This window comes from Harpia harpyja, chromosome 10, assembly GCF_026419915.1.
Source record: "Harpia harpyja isolate bHarHar1 chromosome 10, bHarHar1 primary haplotype, whole genome shotgun sequence".
NCBI classification, from domain to species: domain Eukaryota; kingdom Metazoa; phylum Chordata; class Aves; order Accipitriformes; family Accipitridae; genus Harpia; species Harpia harpyja.
Window position 1 is genome coordinate 28,724,398 of NC_068949.1, and position 15,816 is coordinate 28,740,213.

General features: G+C 36.1%; 1 protein-coding gene across 5 annotated transcripts in view; it reads left to right on the forward strand.

The window, feature by feature from the left end:
* CPEB3 (cytoplasmic polyadenylation element binding protein 3) overlaps window positions 1-15,816 on the forward strand; it is a 99,360-nt gene that overhangs the window by 3,836 nt on the left and 79,708 nt on the right. For 4 of the 5 annotated variants that reach the window (XM_052798952.1, XM_052798953.1, XM_052798955.1 and 1 more), the window contains exon 2: window positions 4,071-4,978. In XM_052798952.1, the coding sequence (XP_052654912.1) occupies window positions 4,071-4,978 (908 nt within the window). Of the gene's footprint in view, window positions 1-3,706; window positions 3,844-4,070; window positions 4,979-15,816 lie in introns of those variants that run through there. The other variant, XM_052798954.1, reaches the window with a different exon arrangement.

Here is a 15,816-nt window from a genome sequence, read left to right on the forward strand (position 1 = left end):
TGATCTAAAAAGTGAAGCTGTCTCCTGGGAAGAGCTGACAGCAAGGGTGTGGTCCCTTCCACATGACTCCTCAAATCTTCTGAAAAGCAATAACCCAAAAGTAAATAGGGACATAAAGGAGGGGTATAGAATGCCTAGAGCCATCCCTGTGATAGCTGGGATATTTCAACAAATGAGGTATTTTCAGCTGCTGTAAGAAAGCAGTTTTCCTGCCCTTAATGATTCAGAGTAGCACAAACAGGTTAGAGCAAGTGTTGAGAAACTCTTAATTACAGCATTGATTTAAGGCAGGTAGACCATACAGTCCAACATAAACAGACTGTAGAAAGCAGAGAAGTAAGTGTTTTAACAACCCATTTTCAACTGCCCTAATTTATCTTTCTCAGCTTTAGTAATTTCTCTTTCACCCATAAAGCTATGCATATTTCATCTTTTGAAAAATTAGGCAGCAATTTTATTAAACACTGATATTTTCACACTTCTGATCTCAACTATGTAATTTCCATACAAGCATTAGTATTTGGTCTTGAATAATTAGTATTGTAAACAATTATCCAGAGTAATTCATGGACCAGTACAAGACAGAACACAAGCACTGGTAAATGGAATTCTGAAAATTTTACCTGACCTCCGTTAATTGTAAAAATATTAACATCTTATGAGAAGAACTCCTGTTAGGCTGTGTATTGATGTGGAGGTTGGAGATATGTGGATAGTGGATAGTGAAAGGGAGGTAGTTGGAATCCGGAACCACAGTGTGCAGAGTAGATGGAATGTTAAATAGTAAAATTTGCACCTTTCCTTTTTTCTGAGTAGCTTATTTTTTTGGTAGAATTTTCAGTGTAGTAACAACAACTCAGTAATGGAAGTGGCAACTTGGAAATTGGAAACTATTCAAATAGTACAACTTTTCGCCTATGTGCTGATTTTGATTTGTTTTAAATTTTCATACTCGACCTATTTGTGTTTGAGTTTCAGAATATTTTTAGAAATTATATTATGGCAGATGATTATTTAATATTTTCTTTAGCTAAGCAACATGACACAATCTCTTGTAATAGCTGTATATTTTATAGCTGGTATGAGCTTATAATTCTTATACTAGAAGTTTGGGGTTTCGAAGGAAGTTTGGAAATACTGGAACTATTTCTTTGTCTAGTGATTGTTGTTCTGAAGAGGCAGCTATTTGATCTGGGTTTATAAATTAAACTGTTAAAACCTCTTATTTAATTACTTTCAGCTCAGTCTGACAGATATTTATTTTCTCAGAGCTGGTGATTCAGATTGCAGCAATTTTTGCTGAAAAGAGGGAGTGTGCATGTATTTTCTTTTCCTTTCGAGCCCTCTTCCTTTCAGGTTAGGCAGCAGTGAAATGCCATCTATAGATAAGACTTCAAACCCCATGATTCCTTGGGAGAGCATGCGCTGAAAGCTTCCAGTTGTCAAAGTGCTCTTGCGAGAGTGGTTGACTATTTGTCATATACCAAACCTGAAAGAAGAAAATAAATATACTGTCATTCTGTTGATCTTTAAATACAGAAAATCCAAAGGTAACTGTTCCTTAAAAATTTGTGTTGACTGCATGGGTTACTGCATGCAAACAGAGCTGGTATTGCTATGGGGATATAGATTTCCTGTACTGGATTGTAAATTTGTACAAATACTTACACCAACAAATAATCAAGAGGTACGGCATATTAGTCCAACATTAGACACTGGCTGGCCTGTCTTTCAAAGTAATTTATTATCCAGTGTTTTTCCATTCAGACTGGCTTCATTCATTAAAGGTAGGTCTTGACCTTGACAAGAGGGTTGAATTGTGCAGTGATTTTTACCTTTAAGAAGCAATATGAAAATGAATGTGGGTTACAGTCCTTAGGATAAAGTTCAAAAACAGCTAGCTAATTCAAGGTACATATTTGAAACAAGTGCTGTGCTAGCCACTATAGATAACCTGGTGACTAACTGATTTAAATATACTTTATTGACAACAGAATTTTAACGTTTCAGCTCCTATGTTTTTATCTCTAAATATATTTTTATACTGATAGCTCAGAACGAGGAGAGGGATACATATAATCTTTTTCTCTCTCTGATGTGGAATCATCAGGAATTTTATTTAGACTTAGGAGTAATAGTGATTTTGATAGAAATGAAGCTAATGGAAAGCTACACAGAGCTTGGTGTATTATGGCTTACTGCAGCATTGCATTAAAATGTCTCGCAAGGTTTTCTGTACCCCCAGCAACAGCAGCAGAGCTGCCTGTTACAGATGCAATAGTTTACTCCATTCTTCTTAGGAACTTCCCTTAATGTTGTCTCACTGCATATTCTGTCCATGAACCGTTGCTGCTCAGTTTACATATTGGGCAGGTAAATAAAAGGGAGCATGAGCAGTAACTAAATTGATAGCAGAAACCTGTCCTGACATTCATTTTAACTAAAAAGTGTATGTATAGCTCAGAAGAGATTTAAGAGAAAGAAAAAAAGAAACAAAAAAATGTTGAAGATACACATGGACCATCTGAAAACTGTTGATGTCAGAAAGGAGAAGGTCGTTGATTTCACTCTTTGCCACCTTTCTTAAACAGTTAATTGATTTGGCTATACTTTGTTACATTGAAACAACAATCCTAAAAAAAAAAGGCAATGGTAGGAATGTACATGTCATATGATTAACTCAACAGAAATGCAATTAGGTATTCAGCGATGACCATCTTTGACGTAGTTACTCAAAGTAAGTGATTTTTGGCTCATTTAAAACGCTTCTGAGATTTAGAATGATCTGTTCAATTGACTAAAAGTCTGCAAAATGTGGAGGTTCTTGTTCTAGTTTCATACAATTGCTGTTCATTGATGTTTGTTTATGCATTAGTACTATTGTGTTTCAAAACAATAATCAGATTATATGATCTGTCCTATTTCATAGGAAGCACCTTTTCTAGCAGATATAACTCAACCATTCTACGTACATTTAAAGCTTAAACTTGTGTATGGATTTAGCAAATAATTTGCATCACTAGTCTTTGTCTTGTGCATATAAAGATGGCTTTTAAAAAGTGGCATGTCTATATTTTAAGTATTTTGATTTCCCCCATTTTTATTTTTCATTGTGAAAGCATCAGAAACATCATAGTCTAATAATACCTCCCACATCTGCTCATTTTGACATTTTTTTCAAATGAACAAATTACTGATTATTTCCTATATATAGAAATATAGTGAGTAGAAATACCTTTAAGCAGAGGACTGCTTTGATGCTATATAGTGTTTTACACAGAAAGATCGTAAGGTCACTGAAGGCAAATATAAGACCCATCCGTGGCTTTGTACACGAAGTGCCTATACACACCCCCCCCCCCGCCCTGTCATTGCGATCGCTTCTCGTGCCCTAAGCAAGCAGCGAGCTGTGCGGCAGCAAAAGGCCAGAAAACGATTGTGCTGCTAAGAACCGCTCCCGTATCAGTGCGAGATTTCGTGTGTGCTTTCTCTCTGATAAATTTAAATAATTGAAAGCTTGTTTGTTAATTAAGGAAAATCGGTACCCGGCTCCTTTAAAGGTCCCCTAATAGAAAAGTGGGTGGAGAAGAGTGAAGACTGGTGTCTTTTTAACCTTGCTGAAGGACGCAGCAGTATTTATTGACGTATGCAAATAACTAGGGGGAGGAGGTGGAGGAGGAGGAGGGTGCTTGGAAAAACAGGAACCAGAATCAGTTTCTCATTGCAGGGTGAGAGCTCTGAGTTCCGGTGTAAGAGAAAAGAGACGTGGCGAAATTGCTGTATATCTCTGCCCTATAAGCACATCTCTCATTTAGACTGAAGGGAAACAAGGCATCAAAAAGGGTGAAGCATCTTAAAAAATATTTTAAAGGCAATCTAGCACGATCAAAGGTTACATATTCCGAAATGGGGGAGGGGGAAGATTACGGGTTTGCCTTGCAATTTGCTGTAGCATAGCACTAGCAATAGGACGAGATTTTTGACCGGCAAATGATTAAAACAGCCTGGTTTGTGGTATGAATGACAATGTTAATAATCTGTCTTTGTGGTTTTTTCCCCTACTGTTTCAGCTGCGCAAACCATGCAGGATGATTTACTGATGGACAAAAGCAAAGCCCAGCCCCAGCAGCAGCGGCAGCAGCAGCAGCAGCAAGATCCAAACTCAGCAGAAGCCCCCTCTACGCCTATCTCGTCGGAGACACCCAAACCAGAAGACAACAGTTCAGTGACTAGTATCGGCACATCGGCTCCTTCCCAAAATAGCAAGGAGAAGATGCAGATGGAGTCTCCCATTTTGCCTGGCTTGAGCTTTCACCAGCCTCAACAAGAACCTGCAGCCGGCACCTCCTTGTCTCCCTCCTTCGGCAGCACCTGGTCTACAGGGACCACAAACACGGTGGATGATAGCTTTTTCCAAGGGATTACTCCAGTCAATGGGACAATGCTTTTCCAGAATTTTCCACACCACGTCAACCCTGTATTTGGTGGCACCTTCTCGCCTCAAATTGGCCTAGCTCAGACTCAACACCACCAACATCAGCAGCAGCAGCAGCAAGCTCAGCAGCAGCAGCAGCGGAGGTCACCTGTAAGCCCTAATCAGGCACCTTTTGCCCAGAGAAATGCTGCTTATAGCCATCAGCCCATCATGACCAGCAAACCGTCTTCCTCCTCTGCCTCCTCTTCTTCCTCCTCCAGCTGGAATAACCATCAAAACGCGGCTTGGAGTACACCTTCCAACCCTTGGGGTGGGCTGCAGGCTGGTAGGGACCCTCGAAGGGCAGTTGGAGTGGGGGTCGGTGTGGGAGTGGGGGTCGGCGTACCCTCCCCCCTCAATCCCATTTCACCCCTTAAAAAACCATTCTCCAGCAATGTCATTGCCCCTCCGAAGTTCCCACGGGCTGCACCCTTAACCCCCAAATCCTGGATGGAAGACAACGCATTCAGGACGGACAATGGCAACAATCTGTTGCCTTTTCAGGTAAATGACTACATGCACCTTCTACATGGTGACAGCTAGCACAAAGTTGTATTTTTTGCAGGAGTGTATTTCATGTTACTGTTCTGAGAGGCATCTCTGTAACTCATATTTGCATCGAATAGTTACCTTATATGAAAGAAGTGGGGTTGGTCCTAGGGAGTGCATACACAAAGATTCCAAATTCTGGCTTAAGATTTTTAGCCTTATTTTTCTTGTAACTTATTCTTAAATGTGACAGGGCTGTGGGGGTTTTTTGTTGGTTTGGGTTTTTTTGGGTTTGGTGGTTTTTTTTGTTGTTGTTGTTTGTTTTTTAGCATCCAAAAGGTAGTAGCCTTCCTTCACGAAAAACAGGTTTGGCAGACTATGTTCTCTTGGTGCTGTGTGTTATAATTTTTTTCATATTCTCCCATATGTGAGAAACAGGAGATGTTAAAATTGCTGGCTTCAGTTTTCTAACTGGCCTGTTAATTTTAGCCAGAGATGCTTCTTGAACTAAATCCAGTTAATTATTTCATCACCATTGAAATAACTAATTGTCCTTATGTTGTGGTGGGATTTAACGGGGAGTCTGTTGGCATAAGGTATACATATGAAAAGCTATATACATCTGATATGTACACCCTGCTCTTACAGTCACAGTGGACGTTTTGAATACATCTAGAAGCAGTGTGGGTGTGTATGGAAAGAGTGGCGTTTCTGTCCTTTCCAGTAAGGAAATGCCTAATACAATTGACATGATTTAGAAATGGCAGGGACATATTGTATAAAATAAGCCATTTTATGCTGTTCAAAATATTTGCAGAGAAAAGAGACAATAGGACACGACCTTCAGAGCCATATTGCAATGGAGTCTATTTACTAGCTACATAGCTCTGAAATATTTAAAGCTGCAGTGCCCTTCACTTTTTTTTTTTTAAATCTATGACGACAAAGCAGATCAATTGTAGCTGAAACTGGGCCACATAGAAGATTTGCAATTTTAATGCAGAATGAAACCTGTCATGGTGTGAAATCCATTTTAAGTTGAAAAAAGCAGAGCATGCACTTGCAGTTATATCTATACAAGGCCGAGTGAATCTCAAATTTCTTCTAGGTTAGCTTTTTTAGGTTCAGACAAATCAAAAATTTCTGTTTCAAAATATGGTGAAATTCATATGTGCTTTCTCAACAAAATATGAACTCTCAAACATTTTTAACTTATCAGTGTTTCAAGAATAGCATCTAGATTGACACTTAGTATTAGAAACAAAGTTAAAAAAAAAAAAAATCCAACAATACCCCCCCCCCCTTACTTTAAGAGATTGCTGAAGTAAAATATATGCATTCCTGTGCACTTTACAGTCCCATTCAAAGAGGGCACCTTATAGTCAGCCCTGAAATTTCATTTTGCTGCTTCATTCTGTTTAAAGGGAGAGTTGCTAATTTTTTATTGGCTACCCTAAATGAAAGCGGAGTGGCTTCTGGTGGACTGCTGGTCAATGTCTCTGAAGCACTGAAGTCTGGAGAAAGAGTATACTTTGGACACAATATGCCTAGTGAAACTACTATGTTGCACAGAGCACAGCAACACAAAAACTAATGAATATAGCTCCCAGTCATTTTTTAGGAGTGTGAAATGTGTGTCAATCTACAGTTATTCTTTTATTTAAATTGTCTACATGTAAGACATTACAAATTCTGATAAATTGGAATTAGTAGGGAAAACCAACAGTAAATGGTCTTTTTTCTGTGGATTGGTTGGTGAGATACATCTTTAATGAATACACAACTTTATTATTGTGACTGTAAATTGTCACAAATTAAACTAGCAGATATTTAATCATCACTAGGAAAAAAAAAAGTAGAGAAATGGTTTTAAAGAAAAGTTCCTTTGACGTTAAAATTAAGGTTTTGAAAAGCTAAGGTATTAGCCAATATGTCAATTTGGAAACTTGTTTTCTTCTCTGTGAATTTAACCTGATATTTTCCTGTTCATCTGAAAGCAAATACTTAGAGTACTCTCAGCACCAGCTGGAATAACAGTCTGATTTCAGAGACATAGAAAACTCGTATTTTTTTTCCTACTAGGCTCCTTTTAATACAAGCTGCTGAATTTTGCATGTAAGATTGTAATCTGGGTTAATGTTGATTGCTCCTATACTTAACAATTGCCAAAGAAGTCTCAAAATCATACTATTGATAGGAGGCAACTGTTTAGTTACATTGATAAAAATGAAATTCAAATTCATATAAGAGTTTAATATTTGCTGCCTGCGTTCCTGTTGCCTTTTTTTCTTCTACTTCTTTTTGGGTTTTTTTCCCCCCTCAGATATTGGGCAATATATTGACACAGTTGACACAGTAAGTTCTGCTTGTCAGCACTATCAAGTAATTCTGGCAAGTTTATCCATATACATCTGCCACCCTTCATAACTGAGCGTTTTTGATCTGCTTCAGAAATACCTTTCAGTAAACTTGCTAGCAACACGTTAATGCGCATTAGCAAGTTCTTTCTGCTAACCTGTTCTTTTCTCTTATGTTGAGGTTATAAGACTTTTTAAAATTTGTGGTTTATATTTAATTAATTCCTTAAGTTATGAAGCTCAAGATGTTCTAAGTAAAAAGAAAAATATTATGTTCACCAGTTGAATTAATATCAGTGATACCTATTTTTTAATTCAGGTCTTGCAGTGATCAAAAATTTTAAGCAGAAAACTTCTATAATCAAGGTTTGTGTTCTGAGTCTGTAGTATTTGAAGACAGCTGATACTGAGCTACTGATATATCTAGTTCTAGGGAAAAAAATTGAATTTGCAAATGGTTCTCTTAAGAACATGTATATAAAGCAATAGGCTATATGTCTTCATCCCCGAATTTGAGTAATACATTAGTGCAGCTTGTATGTCAAAACCAATCAGTGTATGTCCCAAGGAGTTGTGCTGCAGAACTTACCAGAACATTTAAAATATCAATTGGTAGGAATTCTGTTGGCATCTGCCTTGTGATTGGTGTTGAAAGGCAACTAAAAATGCTTTGAAGGAGACTGTTTTCATATACTTACTGAGGAAAATTGATTGCACTGTATAAAAAAAAATTGAAGATACAAAGCTGATAGTTAGAATAGAAAAGAAGCCATCGGTCTGGAATGAAATGTAATAGCAAATAAGAGTTCGAGTTAGGATCACAGGAATAGATGTGGAACAATGCCAGATATGAAATATAGAAATGTGGCCCGTTTGTTCTTCTGAGTATTCTTCAGCTTCTGAGTGGTTCAGGTGAAGGTCTTCGGGTGTGATTGTCGTGACAAGCAATAGTGTTGTGCCATTATGCTAGGTGATCCTCATTTCTGGCATTTGAGGCTGACATTAACTGATTGACCCTGGGACCTGGGCAACGGTTCAGCTCCTTTTACAGCAGAGTGGTGGGGCTTGAAGAGAGCTATTGTCATCTCGTGCTTCTGAGCTGCTCCCAGAATTCTCTTTTCCTTCACTTCTCTCAGGTAAATAGTGCATTTCTTTTGGCTTTTGGCCATACGAAGATACTGGGACATAGCTTGTGGGGTTAGGAGGATTGATAGTGCCTGCAATAGACCCTTGGAAGCACGGGTAAGGAATTCTCTTTATGATGGAGAAGACAGAGAAGGAATTAAATATTTGGAGACCAGTATGCTAATTAAGGAAGTCTACTCTGTGGATTTTTAATAATAACAACACTATAACAATTTCCCAGAAAGTGTTCCAAGTTCTGCTGCTTTCTGAGTAATGTTCTTCAGAAATAATAAAAAATGCACAACTGCAAATTTTAGATTTAAAAAATGTATAGCAATTTGGTGCTCTGAAGGTTCTGGCATACATCAAGTCATTCTTGGCAGCTTTACTGATAAATACTTCTCTATCAGAAATAAATAAGGTGGTATTTATTGTGGATAAAGATAGTTCTAACATGCTATCTTCTTTGCGGACAGACTGAGAAAAGTTTTTTTGGGGAGGTGTTTTTGGTGTTTGGTTTTTTTCCTCATTGATTTCAATAGGAATTAGTCTAGACACAGATAAAATTATAAGCTAAATTTAGAAATTATATACAATTTCAATATTTCATACTTAAACAAAATGCAAATCCAAACATGCAGCAAGTTTGTGTATAAATATAAGTATATATTCATAAATATGTTTGTTTGTATATATGTTTATACATTTAGATATAGATACACTAATTAGTAATACATTAGCAGGCACAAGTACTTTGTGTTGTACTAAGTTGTTTGTTGAGTGAAGTGAAAGGCAAGGGAATGGCTACTGTATAATGTTTATAATCCCAATGTGACTTCTGGTTGATGATTAATAGACAGCTCCTTAAGAAGCTGCTTTCTTTAAACACTTGGAAGTTCTTCAGGCCTGTGATATTAGCCCATACTTAGCTTTCTCCATGTCAATATAGATTGATACTCAAAATAAATTACATGCATACACAGACATACATATGAATATACACGCTTATGCAGTAAACTAGCGCATTTTTTGTCTCCAAGTCCTAGGGAAAAGAATATTAAATACGGTATTAACTTCAATTTTATAATGGTTGTGCTAACTTCTTCACAGGCAATGAATTGGCTGTAGCTTATTTGTCATAGTTCTGTTTATTAACACTACAGTAACCTGAAATGCATATTAGGATATCTCATATATGTGCGTGTGTGTATTAAAAATAATGACTGAATTAGAATGAGTTCAAGTATTGGAACATTCACGAGTGTAAAAAATACGGGTTTATATTTATCAGTAAAGGAGTTTTACCGGCTAATACACTCTGGTGACTGTCATTTTAAAGCCTTTGCTTAAATCTAGATTTTTTTTTTTTTTTTTTTTTTCCCTAGCCAGAGTAGTTGTATGCAATAAGTCTATTTGAAGATTAATTTTTAAAACGCTGTATTTCTTTAGTCTAAATTTGACATTCTGGGCTCTGGCTTCTTGACCATTTAGTAGGTAACCATTCTTAGTAGCATTACTGGTATCTTGAAAACTATTTCTTAATGTGTAGTCTAATCTTAATTTTTCTTACATGATGACACACAAGTACTGGCAGCCTGCAACTTTATGAACAAAAAAAAAGAAAAAAAAGGACCTAGTTGTGGAAGTAACTTAGTCCGCTTTTCTCCACCCCCTCCCCCCCCCGCCCCCCGCTTTCTTACATGCTTCTGTTGTTACTATTAACTAGTACAATATGTAGCCTGATTCTGAATATTGAAATGTGAGAACATGTGTCATGGTATCTCAGTAGTCTGCCAGTGTAACAGATACAAGCAATACATGACATTCTAGCCTTAGTGGTTGTGAAGTATTTTACAGTTTTTGTTAGATTTTAAATTTGACTGAGTTCTAAATGTCTGCATTTTCAAATTAATTAAAATACAGTAACAGTACAAAACTACATGACTGTTTTATATTTAAAGTATGATGATTTCAGCACGAAATACTTATTGATTTTAAGTAACCAACCGAATCCTAGATAAGCCCTCAAGTTAGTAAAGGTAGAGCAATAGTGTGAGTTCAGTATGGAATTGGTATTCTAAGCAACTCCATATATAGGCAGGACTTCCTTAAAAACATTAAAGGTATTAATATAGAACAATGAACCAATAATTTTGTCTTAAAGATTTGATTATGCAATTATCTGCCTTTGTGAGGTAAGGCAGAAGAGAAGGTTAAGGGCATGGCAGTTTATTTTGCTATTTCCCTTCTTGGATCATCTTCCCCTGTTTTCATTTTTTTGTCTAGAGGTTGCTCTTGTGAATTGAATGTAAGAGGACGAGAGACCTGGAAAAGTAATGTTTTCCTGTTCCAGGTGATTGTCAAGAAGAAAATATGAGTTTGCTGAGTGGATTTCCATTTGTTAGCAGTTGGTAAAATAGCTCTCCTTTCATTAAGGTCATTCATGAGTGATTCCTGGCTGAAGCGTACCAAAGGAAAGCTAAAAGACAGCACTGCTTAGTTTATAGTTATTTAGGGATCTTAAACTGTATGCATATGAGGTTTGCTTGGACTGGATAGACTTCTGTGCTTTCAAAAACTTTTAAATTAGGCCAGAGAGAAAAACATCATAGCAAAACTATCCAGTGATGACCTCTGAGAGAGGCTCTAAGGCACTCTTGCCTTTATTTGTTTTTCTTTTTCCTACCAATCACTTGAGATAGTGTTACAAGTTTGAAAATACTCTTCATAAATAAAAGATGCTTGTCCTAGAAATTAAATCAAAATATTATTTCAAATTGTGGCAAAAACTCCCAGAGGAAATAAAGGCCTTTACAAACTTCACTGTTTTTCCCAAAATAAGCATGCTGCTTTGATTTTGCTTTTGCTTTTATCATAGTAACATGTAATATGTTATTTCAGGAAAAGGATCTGTTTAAGACCTTTAGCATAATGGCAGTTAGCAGACTTTAGATAGAAAGAGTATCTCTTTTTCTCTTTCTTTTCCTATCCCCCGGCCCTGTCTTCTCAACTCCTAGAAATCGATATTGAAAGCTTTTCGTGTATAATTGTTGGTTGCAATTAACTGCTGAATATGGAGCACCATATTCTTTAGGTCTGAAAGAGAATTGTTTACTTGTATTCCATGTCTTCAGAAAAAACATGTTTTTATTGTCAGAAGATATCAAAAGCTGGGTAGAGAAATTCTGTATGATCTTCAAATGGGAGGAACAATAGAAGTAGGTGGAAGTTACTGCCTTCTCTCAGGGGTAATCAGACTGTTGTGCCCTTCTAGCCTATTGCAAGCCCAGTTAAGTGCTTAGTTTCGCAAGATGCTGCCTGAAGTAATTCATACCATTTCTCATCTCAGCCTGCTTGTTCGGTGTGGTGGGGTGGAAATAAAATTTCAGAAAGGGCAGGAAACAGAGTTTTCTAATTTCTGTTTACTCAGCATAAGGTCAGCTAAATTTCCCTTTGGACTCTTCCTGGTGCTATGTGGGCTAATAATAATAACTTCCCTTCCATAGGGAAACTTCCTAAATGTCCACATGTGTTTAGAGATATTCCCCCCCTGCCCCCGCCGCCTCTAGCCAGCAACAAGAGTAAGTGGAACATGTAGTTTGACATAAATAAACTATGCATATTTCAAAGCTTTTGGCAAATTTTCCATTCCTAGTAATATTAGCATTTTGTATATAAATATATGCAAAATGTATATGTATATACATCTATAATCTATATCTATGTATGTATAAGCAGTTCATTTTCTCCAAAAAACAATTATAATTAATTTTCAGTAACACCTGCTTTAGAACTGCATTGACAAAGAAGGTTTTGCTGTTATTGAGATAATTTGCCTCTTTTTTCATACTTAAACTACACCTATTTTTTCCATGACTATGCGAGTTGAGATATAATAGTTTTCCATTCCCGTTTTCTAACAAGTATGTCAGAACATATTTAGGCTTTTCAGTTTTTAGGCTATTGTGACATTTTATACATTCTGCAACTAAATTTAGGGTGCTATTACCATGTATTGTTTTATTATTTCTTCTTTATTTATTTTTTCTCTGTTTCATGTAGTAGAAATTTACAAGAAGTGCAAAAGCATTGCTTTTAAGCAATTATTAGAATATTGTACATACCAATAATAAGCAGGTGTCTCCGTAGCTAGATGAATGTACTAATTTTGTATACAGAAACAAATCTTCATTTGTGTAATCTTTTTGTCATTACTTGTAGGTTATAGAATTTTAAAAATGCAAGTTGTGAAATGTTGCAGAAACTTTGTGTATCCTCAGACTTGGTCACATTTTCATAAGTTTCAGTTATATGATTCTGTCTTTTCCTACAGGTAGCATTTGTAAAACACAGCTAATTGATACCTTCCTTTTCCTCATTGTTTAATGTGGCTTTATCTCTTTATTGCATGCTTTTCAAACTCATCCCAGAGATAAAATTGTCAATTTTTCTAACATCTTATAGAAGAGAAGCACTGTGCTGGTCGGGATAGATACTGATCTGCTTTGTCACAACAGTGTTAGGAGAAGAGGTGGTATGATCTCCATTCTACAGATGTAAATAAGAGCACAGAGTTTGGGAAAATCATTCTCTTTTCAATGTTCAATCTGAGAAGACTAAAAAGTTGTGGTTTTTTCTGAAATATTTAGCATATATAGCTCTTTGAAAACAGAACATCCATTGACTGTCTCCAAGTTTGCTGTTTGTGTGAATCTCAAATTAGGCGCCAAAAAGTGAAGAAAACAAATTGTCACTTGTGAAAAGTTTTAGTTTAAGTTACATGCCAATTATTCAGGAATTAAGAACTTTTCATTAGGGAAGAGAAAAGAAGCAAAATATTTAACTCCTTAATTGAGACCCACTTTTCTTTCAACTAGCTGTGTCGTTCTCTCTACATCTTCCAAATTCTGCAAGAAACAACATAGAACTTCTATAAACAAACCACCTCTTAATTATTCAAAACATTGCTGATGGGCACCGAATGAGGTAGCGTTTTGTCAGAAAAATGGGTTTGTAACTTAGACAGCTATAGGTTATTCATGCAAAATGGTAGAATTTAAATTGCACAGGCAGTCTTACTCCTCTACTTCCTAACTTTTTTGTGTGTATGGCTTTGCAAAATTTGCAAAAATTGCAGTTTTCTTTTAAATTCCTAGAGCTTAAGTAAAATACTTAAGCAAAACCACAGATTCTGTTACATGTTAGGATGATGACCTTCATGTGATTCATCAGCCAAGTTGGAGTCTTTTGATCAACTCTACAGCTTGTTCTTGGTTTAACTAAGTTAATGGAAGTAATGTGTACAGAACACATACTGTTAATGGGTTTCAGTTTTGGGTGAGGCATGATTTTGTGGGCATGGCCCCCTTTTTTTTTTTTTCATCCAGTCTTGAACTGTTCAACTCCACTCCTTTCAAACTTCCCTTCTTCTACTTCTTTCTGTTCCTGCTTTTTGATCCCCTTTTGTACTGAGGCTTCTCATTTGAGTTGGCCTTCCCTATTCTGCTTTATATGTCAGAGCTTCAGGTTACAGGGGAAGGCCCAATAAACCCCTGTAGTCATAATCTGAATCGTGTTCACTTACTCTGTGGGAATTACTCCTGTGCAAATTTAATAGCATGCGGGGTTTTAAGTACATTTAACTAAATTCAGGGAGAATGGAGTTTTCAGAAATATTAGCTAGAAATTTAGAAAATTTAACCAAGTGATAACTTAGTCTGAACATGCTGAACTGATTTTCTTTCCCCATCCCCACACCCAGCTTCCAGAATGTGTGACTTGGGATGGATTTTCACACAGATTGACAGAAAACCACTTCTGACATAAAATGAAAAAAGCATTATGTCTTTAACATGGACGTTTTTAATATATATAATTTTCTTCTACGTCATAATTGTAAGTGGATGTTCCAGTGAAATTAATCTTTCCTACATGGAAGAATTACTGCAAAGGTGCGCATCTTCACCCTAAAAAGTTACTTCTGGCAACACTGTAAGCAACTTAAAGTTGACCTTTTAATGAGAAATGTCAGGCAACTTTAGAAAGTGATGCTATCTATAATGTATTATGTTTCTGAATTAATCTCTTCTATATATAAGAAGGGCTCTTCAAAACAAAGAAAATCACCCACTGAAGCTTTCTTGGTTTTGTTGTCAGAGTGGTGAAGGGGTTTTTTTTGTGAGTAAAATTTATTTCCTAAAGGAAGTCTTTGGAATTATGGCTTCTTATGAAAGTTGCTAAAAATAAAACATAACAAACATTTTATTTTAAAACACTTGAATCGTATTTTTTTGGATTAAATGAAAATTCATAATTCCTTGTTGGAAGTTGCTGCTTCATTCTGCTTGAAGCAATGGAAATGTTTTAGGCTCTTACCACTGATGTTTGTTAGTTATCATCAAGGGGGGGGGGGGGGGGGGGGGGAAGGAAGGAGTTGTCATGTTTTCTTGAATGATTATGTAATTCCTACCTGATAAGACTTAAAAAGGCCAACCCAGTGATTTTGACTTGATTTCAAAGAATAAAGTTTAAATTGTCACTATACCGTCAGTACTATTACATTATCACTACTGTCTAGTTTATTTACACTGTATGTGTAGGTAAACTAAATTTAGAAACAGGAGCTAGAACCACCAAACTAATTATATTTTTCTTCAATTTTTTGTTATTTTTCAAATTTAGGGTGGTTTTTTTCATTTATTTCTGTAATTCTCAAAGTTTTTGGTGGTTATGCTTAGTCTTTTGTATGGTCTTAATGGAAAAAAAGCAATTTTTATGTATTTATGTGTATATTCTAAATCCTCACTACAATGGTGTGTGTTGAAGTGTGAATTGCAGGGTTTTCACTTTTTATGAAGTCTTTCTTAACATCATAAAAGGTCTCCTGGATGTTTCTTCAATCTTAAACTTACTATGCTTATCTTTTCCACTAACCTCAGATTTCTTCTGCCTCTGTCCTTATTAAAAAAACAAATAAATAAAAAATTGAAACCAAGTAAAAATTTTTTGTTTACAGTTTTTACTTTGCTGGTAAAATCAGTAATCATAATGATTTACTAAAACTTTCTCGCTGTCATCTAACTGCGAAATGCCATTTAATTTTGGTTACATGTCATACAATGTATGTAACAAACAATTCTTACCCTGAAAGCCTTTAGACTGTTAAACAAAAAAAGGCATGGAATGGGTGAATAGTTTTGGAGCTTGTGCCAAGTAGTATTGGACCATCTTCTCAGCTCAGCTATGCTGAATGTTATCCTTTATACATATATTTTTACTTTCACCCAGGATGGTGTTCTTTTATGGAACTTTAGATTTATTTTTTTTATGCTCTATTTCTACAATTGCTTTTTCTGATGATATGTAAAACAG